This window comes from Primulina huaijiensis, chromosome 14, assembly GCF_012295235.1.
Source record: "Primulina huaijiensis isolate GDHJ02 chromosome 14, ASM1229523v2, whole genome shotgun sequence".
NCBI lineage: Eukaryota > Viridiplantae > Streptophyta > Magnoliopsida > Lamiales > Gesneriaceae > Primulina > Primulina huaijiensis.
The window spans coordinates 19,850,230-19,862,462 of NC_133319.1; the positions used below are offsets into that span (position 1 = coordinate 19,850,230).

The window sequence follows — 12,233 nt, forward strand, 5'->3', positions numbered from 1 at the left end:
TATTCAAAAGATGCTAATCCAAGTATAATTGGTTATGCCGATGCTGGATACTTATCTGATCCACACAAGGCACGTTCCCAAACTGGATATGTATTTACTCGTGGAAGCACTGCAATTTCTTGGTTTTCACAGAAACAAACGCTCGTAACAACTTCATCAAATCATGCCGAGAGTATCGCACTACATGAAGCAAGCCGTGAATGTGTGTGGTTAAAATCAATGACCCAACATATCCAAATCTCATGAGGATTATCATTCGACGAGAAGCCTATAATACTATATGAAGATCATGCTGCATGTGTTGCTCAAATGAAAGAAGGATACATAAAAAGCGACAGAACTAAATATATTCCTCCTAAGTTCTTCGCATTCACCAAGGAGCTTGAGAAAAATAAATATATTGATGTTCGTCACATTCAATCAAGTAAAAATTCATCAGATCTCTTCACAAAGGCACTTCCTACGACAATATTCAGAAAGCACATATATAATATTGGGATGCGCAATCAACAAAATTTGTGAAGAATTGTTCATGTCATAATGAGGGGTAGTTTACGTGACTGCAGTATTTTTTCCTTGCTATGGTTTTTATCCCAATGGGTTTTTCCTAGTAAGGTTTTTAACGAGGCAGTATAAAAACACGTAATGAAGACAATTATTGTATTATGATCATCATCACAAGGGAGAGTGTTGAAAATGTGAAATATTTGTGTTGAAAATTATAATGTTGAATGTTGAAAATTAGGTAAAATTAGGTGTTGAATATTGGAATTTGTGTGTGATGATGAATGTAATGATGTAATTTATTTTTGGATTATTTGTAAAGTTTTTATATATATAGATCTCTCATTTTTTAAGAAAATTACAATTGAGTTGAGAGAAAAATATTATAAAGTGTGTAGTGTGATAATTTTGAGAGTTTAAAATTTTTACTTTTTACCGTAAATTTTTACTTTTTCACAACAAAAATCACATAAAAATGTTTAATTATTATGAAAATACCAAATTCTCTATTTCTTTGTTTAAATTTATTATTCTGTTGATCTTACTTTATTAAAAAACTTGTGAGCCCATGTTGAATTTTGTGTGTTTTAGTCCTAATTTTTAACAAATTCCATTGGCTTGGTGGCATCTTTATCCCTTATTAACTTAGCAGTTTTGCCACTTTCAAGTTGACACGGAAGAGATCTCGTCGACATATATTATATATCCAATTTTCCTTTTCTCTGCATATAAATAATAATAATAATAATAATAAATATTATTATTATTATTATTATTATTATTATTATTATTATTATTATTATTACGCTATGAAGTGGTTATTTTATACCCATTATTTATTATATAATATAATATATGGTATAAAATATGGATTTGGATTTAAAAGCGCGAACGATTTGTAAAAAGATAAGCATAAATCTCACCAACCCATTACCCACACCAATTATCATGCCATGTCTAAATATTCGAACTAATTTACTTTAAAAAAATTGTACTATACTTTTTAAAAAAAATAAATAAATAAAGATGAAACTTATTTTAAAGGATTATGTTCCATAGAATACGATGATATATTATTGTGGACACAATAATATTATTTAAATAAAGACGGACATATCTATTATAACACGATCTCATGGGTTTATATTCGTGATACAGGTGGATCTGATTCATAATTAAAGTCAAAATTAATATTTTTAAATAAAAATAAAATATTTTCATGGATCGAATCATTTATCTCATAAAATTGTATAGAAATTTTTATGTACGAAGATATGATAATTGGTACCAAAATTATATTAATAATTATCAAATATCGGGATCACAATTTCTGATCTAGCCCGTCGAATGGGACTCCTCAAGTCAATGAATGAGACAATCCAAACATTTTTCTTTAAACAAAAGAAGGGAAAACGTGGCGTTTAACTGGTTCTTAAGTCAATCGATTATGATTTTTTTAGTTAATACATTTATATAACTATAAAAAATTTAAAACCGTATAATTTTCAGACACCTCTTGAAACCGTACATTAAATTTTACTTAAAAAACCTTAATCTAGAAAAAAAAAATTTAAACCGAACCGTATATGTTAATTTAGTTTGCATTTAAGAAAAAAATCGCTCAAATCACATCGTGAGCATCTCTAACGAACACAATAATATTATTTATACAATGATATGATGATTTGTACCCAAATACTATACAATATTATATAATACAATAACGTCTTATATTAACTGAATAGAATCATTGAAGACTTTTCCGAGGTTTTCTGCATGCTTCCGAAAAGTTATTTAAATGCGTTTTGGATTTGCCTAAAATAACCTCCATATTATCAACAACTTTCTTTCAACGGAATATACTCGACAGTAAAAATTATATCTCCTTATCCGCTTCCCTCTCAAGCACGGGCGGAGCCACATTGTTCAATACCCGAGCTAAAAGTTCGAGTAGTCCAATTTTTTTTTTAAAAATTTTATATGTAAATTTTGTAAAATTTTGGAATAATATGATATTAGCACATGTAGATCAATTTAAATTATTAAAAGATTTTAGAGTTTAAAATTCTAATCCGAACAAAACTATATTTCTGGCTCCGTCACTGTTGTGAAGACAATCGACTCAGTCACTTTATTGACTTCCTCTAAAAACAACTCGTTCCAACAACAAACACTAGGCCTCTTTTTTTTGGTTTGTGAATTCATGGCAGTTGCTAAATTTTTAAAATTAATGATTGAATCAATTAAATTATTGAGATTTGTTCACTCGGTTGGAATGCAATAATTGGTTTTACAAGAGAGCAAGTGAAACATGTTGTTTCCGTTATTATACAATTTAAAATATTTGAGTTACACCACTATCACAAACTACAGATTTTGAAGTAGTGTTAAGTGTTTGATCATAACTATTAATATCAAAGTCAATATCGCATGTTCGATTCTCATTGATTACAAGTGATTTAATTATTGAGATGGAGATTGTTGAATTGTAATAATTGTCCTTACAAGATAACAATTTAAACATGATGTTTAAACTGCTATACAATTTAAAAGATTTGAATTTCACCTCTATCATAAATTTTAGTTTTTGTTCAGTCGGTTAGTATTAATAATTATTAATTATTGCAACCACAATTTCTGATTTAGACCGATCGACTAACGTGGGAACAGGACTCCTTAAGTCAACGAATGAGACGAGCCAAACACTTTTCTTCAAACAAAGAAATGGAAGACGTGTCTAAAACAAATTAATTTTTAAATAAATATATTAAAAATAGTATTAAAAAAAAAAAGAAGAAAAATTAGAATTTTAAATTAAAATTGCTATAGGAGAAGTGGGTGTCCATCGCATTATTACAACTGCACAAAATAACAAACGTAGAAAACAGTGAAGTGTGGGGCTCAAATCTCAATGGTACCAATCCCATCAATTTCAATCCTCAGCCCAACGTTGTTGACCTCTCTCTATTTAATTTAACGTACATTGACTTGAAAATGTTTGGTCACTTTTTACTTCGATAAACTTTTTAAAATAACTTTCATCAACTATTTTTTTTTTTTATGAAAACGTTAACAACATCAATTGGGATTGTTTCTTCTTATACAATGAAGATATAATATCTTAACAGTAAAAAAACGACTCCTATCTAATAATAATTCGACATCATTTTCTTGCGATCATTACTCACAGGACTTCTCCAGCCCAGACACTGGAGTTTTTACCTTCTCAGGATTTGAACCCAAGATCTCCTGGACATATAGCTCTTGACAAAGCAATCATGATATCAATTGAGCTAGTAACTTAGTGTTGCTATTTCTACCGGAACGTATTTGAGTGAGTTAATAGATCATATAAGACACGACTAAGATCCGACCTACTTAGAAAATATATTAAATCATTTTAATTAAAAATATATAGTAAATGTGCATAATTAAATTATACAATATATTCTTATTTGACAAAAATTTGTGTGAGACGGTATCACATGTCGTATTTTGTGAGACGGATCTCTTATTTGGATCATTTATGAAAAAGTATTACTTTTTATTGTGAATATCGGTAGGGTTGAATCGTCTCACAGATAAAGATTTGTGAGACATCTCATAAGAGACATACTCTTCTTATTTTATGATAATGTGTCAAACTATATTATTTAAATTCTTTTTAAAAAAAATTTCTATTTTCTAATTTATACTTATTTAATGAGTGTTTCATTGTATGTTATTAACTTTTAGTAGAAAATAATATGTTTAAGGATATAAATATATTAGTAAAATAATAGAAAGGAACACTACTAAATATGAAAATTTATTATATATCTAGAACAAAAGAAAAATAAAATACATTATATCATTTGAGACAAGTTGAATATTAATTTTTTTTTAAGTAGAATCATCCTACGTTGCAGCTTAATTAATTTCTTTAATATTTGTGCACACATTACGACGGTATATTCCACATCCTTTGATTTATTTAAATGAATTACATATTTCTTAAAAAATTAATATTATATAATATAGTCATACCAAAACAAATTTGAATTCTCATATCTGTACACGTACGTACTAAGTGCACATGCGTACATGATTATTTAATCTAATCATACCAAAATGTGAATTTGGATGTTGAAAATTGAGCATTATATTGACTGAATTGGAGCTTAGATTTTGACACAAAAATTTTGTGTGATTGTCTGACGAGTCAATTTTGTGAGACAGATCTCTTATTTGTTTCAATCATTAAAAAATATTATTTTGTATGCCAAAACTATGACTTATTATTATATATGCGGGTATGATTAATCAGTTTCACGATTAAAGATCCGTAAGACCGTCTTATTAAAGATCTGTAAGACTGTCTCACAAGAGACCTTTTAAGATTTTAAATATTTCCCATATTTTTGGAAATGAGAAATGGGATATAATTAGGATAAGGTTCGTTATTACCGTCCCAGATCACTCTACTTTTATTAAGTTTTAAAATTTTAATTAATGTAACATTTAAAAAAAATAGTAATTAAAGGAAAAATATATATAATTAATTTAAGTAAAAGAGAGCTCTATACGATTTGTATGAACGATCATATCTGAATCCCAAAAAATCTCCTACTAGAAATTTTTTGGAACCTATACCTCATTTTTGTAAAAAAATATTTTGTGAAACGATTTCACGAGTTAATTTTGTGATACAGATATCTTATTTGGGTCATCTGTAAATATTTTTTATGCCAAAAATATTACTTATTATTATAAATATGGATAAGATTGACCGAACTCACGAATCTTTTCTCACAAATAAAGATCCGTGACGCCTACTACACTTTTGTATTTCTAGTCAAGAGACTCCGAAACATCTTACCTGATTCACTACACAACAAAGGCAGAACTTCAGTTATTACCAATTATCAATCGAGCGACTTGAGCCAACACTTTAGTCAAAAAAACATAAACTCGAAGCAAAATAAATTATCAATATCGAGACGTGTGAAACTCACAATTTCTTTAAAACATATATGTCCTCTCACACAAGGTGTTTTGAAAATGGATGAGCATTCGTTTCATAGGATACAACGGTTCAAAATCAACAACAATTAAACACAAATTATTTCGTCAAGCGAACTAAAAACATACCTAAATTTTATATCTTTCTGGTTCAAGTCACCATTTTCATTCACACAAATCCAATTTTTTCCAATAATTGTAACTATAAATAAATACGATGTATACTTTGATGCTACCTTACGTATTATTAATCGAAACGTTCTTGTCGTAGTCACCTTCCAAACAAATACAAACAAGCACGTAGCTTGTAATTCAATTTTTACTATATTTTATGGATTATATATAAATATTTTTATATAAGTTTAATAATTTTATTTATTTTTCATAATCGTAGTTCAGGTAGTTAGTTATTTCATCTTTAGTATTACTATCCTTCTGGTGATTTTATCTAGTGTTTTTAGAATCGGACCAGACTGATTCGATCAAGAATTGGTTACGAATCTGGTCCAAGCATCATCCAAAAATCATTTTACAAGTTTTGCGGACAAGAACCTATCGGATCGGTATTGAACCGGCCAAAACCGGTTAGAGAAGTTCACAATTTNATATATATTTTTTATGATATAACCATATTTCAATTTGTAAAATACTATTTTAAAATCGGCAGGTTCGATCTGGGTCAAAATATTGATTTTATCCCAAGGCAACCTCGTTCTCTATTTATACCCAATTCACTCAACTCCATACATACATTTTAACTAACTAGTTCTATTCAAGTTAACTCGTTCTCCCACTTCAAACAACCGCCGCCGTCGCCACCACCATGATGGCCGACGGTAAACATGGTGTCTCCTCCGGCCATGTTCAACCCATCCCGGCTTTTGACTCACCAGCGAAACCGAAGAGAAACAAGTATGCTTTGGCATGCTCTTTCTTAGCCTCCATGACCTCCATCTTACTTGGATATGGTACATATGATTCTTGTCTCTCTCATTTCTACACCCAAGTTTTGGGAATATATTACTGAAAATCTTACCTAAAAAATAAAGTTTATGCCAGAAATTTTGGTAGATTGCTACCCGAAAATCTCGATTTCGAAGCAAAAGGCATAGTATTAAAACGTGATATGGATCCAACATGATAATAAATATATATACATTTTTAATTGTTTTTTCTGAACTTTTTGGTCAAAAAATAGATTCATCTTTTGATTTCATGATGTGTATATATTAATATATATATATTTCAGATATAGGAGTGATGAGTGGAGCCATACTCTACATCCGGAAGACAATTCACATGACCGACGTGCAAAAAGAAGTGATAATGGGAATTCTGAACCTGTACTCTCTCCTCGGCTCTGCAGCAGCCGGCCGAACTTCCGACTGGATCGGCCGTCGCTACACCATAATATTCGCCGGAGCAATATTCTTTGCCGGCGCCCTGCTCATGGGATTTGCCACCAACTACGCTTTCCTCATGGTGGGTCGGTTTGTGGCCGGCATAGGTGTCGGATACGCACTGATGATTGCACCGGTGTACACGGCGGAGGTGGCGCCGGCATCCTCCCGGGGCTTCCTCACTTCTTTCCCGGAAGTGTTCATCAATTTCGGTATGCTATAATTTTCTACCTTCCGTCTTAGTTTTCTGTGCTTCGCTCTTATGTTTTACGTGGTTTTTGTTCTCTCTTTTTTGAATATATATATATATATCTAATTCAACTTAATTTTGATTATTATTCATGATATGCTAAAAATATCCTATATATTATTTAAAATTAATTAAGACTAATTTTGTTGGGTTAATCATATATAAGTTATAGTAGTACTCATTTATATGAACTACTAGACACTTCTGTTGACGTTGTACCATTTGATCTTGTTGACTATGTGACTCGTAAACGAGTGTCGTTACACGTATAATACTGTCTCTTCGAGAACATAACCAACAATTAGGAAAAGATAAGACTGATTGATCTATACGAGATAAGAAAAATACTATCAGATTGACAAAAACACTTACCCGAACTCATGATTCTAATAACTATTACTTTTAGTCCGATTACGTCTATTAATCCATTTTATTTTAGTTTTCAAAGATGAATTAAAATAGGAGACACAATTTATTTAAAATTTATATTTATAAACAGAAAATATGTTGGCATTTAATTAAAAATAGAGGGGGGCAAAATAATTTTTTTCTTTTTTTAGGAAGAAGCCAAATAATTGTAGTCCCCGTGAAAAAAAAATATAAGTGAGAGCTTGTCCAAGAGACGTGAAGGACATATATATAATTGGTAGGTGTGGGAAATTTTGAGCTTTGATGTCAGAAATAATAGGAATAATTTTTAAAATATAATATAATAAAGATTGTGTGTACCTGTGTGCATATATATAATAAAGAATCAAATTATTCAAAGTCTGAATTTAAATATAATTATTTTATTAAATGAGCTAAATTGTACATTTAGAGTAAGAAAAATAGATAAATCTAAAATAAAAAAACTATAATATTAAATTAAAAAATCTCTAAAATTAATTAGACGTTACTCTTGTTTGTCTCTCAAACTCTTTCTTTAGACTGTATATTACCCTTTTATTTTATTTTAAATTTTTTTATGTGTCATATACATATAAATATTTTATAAAAAAACAATAATTATTTTTTAATATTTGAATTTTATCGATTATTGGTTACAAAATGTGTGCCCACAACTTGTTTAAATGAATGGTTCCCCCTTTTTTGTACCCATACACTGATCGTGACTTAACAAAATGTTATGTTTTCGTGCTGAAACTTACATAACTTGACGTTACATCAAATAAAGTTGTTCACGATTTGATAATACAAAGTAAATAATAGAAATATAATAAAATTATTTTTACATTATTTTTTAGTAAAATAATTTAAATAAAGTCATATAATAAGGTTATCGAAAATATCCAAACACAACATTAAATAATAAATAATTTTTAATTTTTTTTGAAAGAATATCAATTTTCTAAATTAAAATATGAAATAATTTTTTTTTGTATGAAATAATTTTATTTAAAACTATTTTAAATAAATACTATAATTTTTTTTGTAATTTTGACAGTAAAAAGATGTTATTATACCAAACACGACATTTTAATTTGTTTAAAATAAGTTTATTCAAATACTTAATAACTTATTTTTAACAGCTTATAAGCAATTGAACTAGTTTATATGTAGTTTTTAATAAATTTAACTAAACATCCTCTTATAAGTTGTTACAATGTATCAATCTAGTCGTTGTTTTTCAATTGAAAACACGCATTTTATTTAAAATTAACTCAATCCAATTTATATATCTTCATGATAATTTTATAGATTTATTTTTTTAATTATAATTTTATATTTTCTTAGATATGAGATGCATGAGTTTTCATACTAGTATGCTTAAAGTAGATTTAAATTAAACGATGACATGTTTCATGTTTCACAGGTATACTTCTTGGCTACGTCTCTAATTATGGATTCTCAAAGCTCCCAACGAACATAGGGTGGCGATTCATGCTTGGAGTCGGCGCGATCCCCTCTGTATTCATTGCCGCAGCCGTCCTCGCCATGCCCGAGTCACCGCGTTGGCTCGTAATGCAAGGCCGACTCGGCGACGCTAAGCGAGTGCTCGACAAAACCTCCGATTCGCCGGAGGAATCCAAATTAAGACTAGATGACATCAAACAAGCAGCTGGAATACCCGAGAACTGCAACGACGACATCGTTTCAGTCCCAAAACAGCACCATGGAGAAGGTGTCTGGCGCGAGCTCCTCCTCCACCCCACGCCCGCCGTGCGCCACATCCTGATATGCGGCGTGGGGATACATTTCTTTCAGCAGGCGAGCGGGATCGACTCCGTGGTGCTTTACAGCCCAGATATATTCGAGAAGGCGGGGATAAAGAAAGATACGGATAAGCTACTCGCGACGATGGCCGTCGGATTCACCAAAACGATGTTCATCTTGGTGGCAACGTTTATGTTGGACAAGATAGGGCGTCGACCGTTGCTTCTATCTAGTGTGGCGGGAATGATTTTGAGCCTAGTGGGCCTCGCCACTGGGCTGACTATTATTTCGAACTCGGACCATAAAATGATTTGGGCCCTAGCTTTGTGTATAGGCTCGGTTTTAGCTTATGTGGCCCTTTTCTCGATCGGAATGGGCCCAATCACATGGGTTTACAGCTCGGAGATTTTCCCTTTAAAGTTGAGGGCCCAAGGGTGCAGTATGGGGGTGGCAGTGAATCGGGTCACCAGTGGGGTGATTTCAATGACATTTTTATCCTTGAGCAACGCTGTGACTATTGGAGGGGCATTCTTTTTGTATGCGGGGATCGCATGCCTGGCATGGGTGTTCTTTTACACCTTACTCCCGGAGACTCGAGGGAAAACACTGGAGGAAATGGAGTCGTTGTTCGGGACTTTCTTCCGGTGGAGGACGACGAGGAGGGAATTAAATCAAAAGAAACACGAGGCTAACCGACAAATTCAGATGGAGAATAGTTATCAGAAATAGGAGTACATATGTATGTTTGTTTAGTAAGAAAGAGGCTTTATTTCCTCTAAGAAGTTGATGAAGGCTTTCATACTATTGTAATGCAAGCTTTAAAATGGAATTATATCGAACGGTACTACACTGGTGCTAATTATGTAACTTAAAATTTTAAATCGTATTTAGTCGAATTAACATATATGACCAATTATTGTTTCTCGACACAATAATAAGGCTACAATTTTTTTGTATGAAAATTTCACATAATTGGTTTTTAGAGACAGGAAGAATTTTAGTAGGATTTTCGGTTTTATCAAAAGTGTACAATTATTTACGAATAGAATATCTAAATAAACCGAAATAAAAATGCTTTTTTAGTAGGATTCGCACCATTCCCATTTTCTCAAGGTAATTTTTTTCCCCTTCTTATTCATTTTATGAGATCTATTTTTTATATTCTCTTCATATTTTATAAATTTTTGCCACTTAGATTATTTATTTATTTATCATTAACTAGGTAACTCTATGTTGATACGAGTTGGGAAGGCGACAATCCAAATAAAAATTATGAATTTCATATATTTTTCAAAATAAATATAGTTTTAAACCGAAAATATATTAAGAATTTTAATCCGCATAATTTCAGATTAGTTTGAATTCAATGTGGTTTCGAAGATCGGAGAGTCTAGGCAAATAAATATAATCAAATTCATCAAGAATCATTGTTAAATAATTTTACGTCCCGATTGAGATATATTTTATGAAAAATTGTTTCTTAAGTAATTATTTGGAGATCATTTCGTGCTTCGAACAATATGCCATCTTTTGAGATTTGGAAAGTTTTGGGAATTGTTCTGTTTACCTTAATTTTCTTGTTTGATTTCGCAATTTCTTCTTTATTAGGAATCATGTAAACAATTTAACTTGTAGACTTGTTGCCATCATTCTTGTTTTCAAGGTTTCAAACAATGAAAGACGTTTTCCAACTTTATTACGTGTTACCATGCACTAATACAATACAAATATATTATATTATTTGCTAAATTTTAAATAGCTTGTATTTTACACTAAAAGACATTGAACCTAATAATACAAACTCGGCGTTTGATATATACTAGTATTTTGCGGTTTTGTTCGTGCAATCTACATGAGCAATATCCTTACTCACTCAGTGCATGATATGTGTGCCGAGTAGATAAATCATGGTCATGACCACTCATTCAACTATGATGTATGAATAAATGATCATGATTCATCACTCAGCACACGTGTGATGTGCTGAGTGGACTGAGTGGATGAGGACACTACTCATATAGGTAGCACCTATCAAGCTTTATTTTGCACATATGTTATGTGTTATGATCAGATTAGAGTTTAGAGAGATGGTGAATAAACTATTTTAAAATTTTCTTCTAAACTATGTCAAATAGTGCGATCGGTCTTGATGGTGTTAAATATCAAGAACATATTTCTTAATTTCTTAAGAAATGGTCGGACCACAGATTGCGCAGAAACGATTATGACTAATTTATATTGAAATAAGGAAATTTAAATAAGATCAATAAATGCAGTAAAAAAATAACACAATTATTTTTTATGGATGTTCGGAGTCTCAAGCTCCTATGTCGCATCTTCTTCCACTTATGGAAGGATTTTACTAGAAGACTTTGGTGTTACAAAACTTGTAACAACTTACTTCAACATTTGAAATTATCCCCTGCCAAAATTGAAACTCTTAGTAACTTCTCACCATGATTGAGACACACTGTCTAACAACCAATATAAAAGTAATATGATGAATCATCCGATTCAAACTTTCGACAAACTTCTCAATCGATCTTTGCAAGAAACGATCGAGTAGTTTGATAGAAACCCTTGAAGATCCTTGATGATCTGAATAAATATTCTTTGGAACAAGGGCTGATAATCAGTGATTAAGTATCAAAGTGATAAGTGCTCAGAAGTTTTTTTAAGAATGAAAGCTTGAATTGTCTGTTTGATTTGCTCTTCTTTGCATTCTTTATTTATATTACCTTATGTATTTTTCCGTTTAATGTTCGATTGTAGCTCATTAAATGAGCATTAATGCAAATGAATTGATGTTGCCGTCATTTCTTGCTTTATCATAACTTTTATTTAATGAGCATATTGATATTTACCAAATGTGATAGAAAACGACCATTGACAATATAAAGTAACTAGCTCTACACGTAGAC

General features: G+C 30.9%; 1 protein-coding gene across 1 annotated transcript; it reads left to right on the forward strand.

The window, feature by feature from the left end:
- Nucleotides 1–6,237: 6,237 nt before the first annotated feature.
- On the forward strand, nt 6,238–10,164 carry LOC140957292 (polyol transporter 5-like). Its single transcript, XM_073414482.1, has 3 exons — nt 6,238–6,473; nt 6,755–7,117; nt 8,972–10,164. Exons 1-3 carry the CDS (start codon nt 6,329–6,331, stop codon nt 10,039–10,041), a joined length of 1,578 nt encoding a protein of 525 aa, XP_073270583.1. The 5' UTR covers nt 6,238–6,328; the 3' UTR covers nt 10,042–10,164.
- The last annotated feature ends 2,069 nt before the right edge of the window (nt 10,165–12,233 follow it).

What these genes read in the sequence shown, in the direction of transcription:
- LOC140957292 (XM_073414482.1), top strand. Translation starts at nt 6,329, where the DNA reads ATGATGGCCGACGGTAAACATGGTGTCTCCTCCGGCCATGTTCAACCC. An exon ending in CTCCATCTTACTTGGATATG is followed by an intron (nt 6,474 to 6,754) that starts GTACATATGATT and finishes TATATATTTCAG; the next exon opens with ATATAGGAGTGATGAGTGGA. An exon ending in GGAAGTGTTCATCAATTTCG is followed by an intron (nt 7,118 to 8,971) that starts GTATGCTATAAT and finishes CATGTTTCACAG; the next exon opens with GTATACTTCTTGGCTACGTC.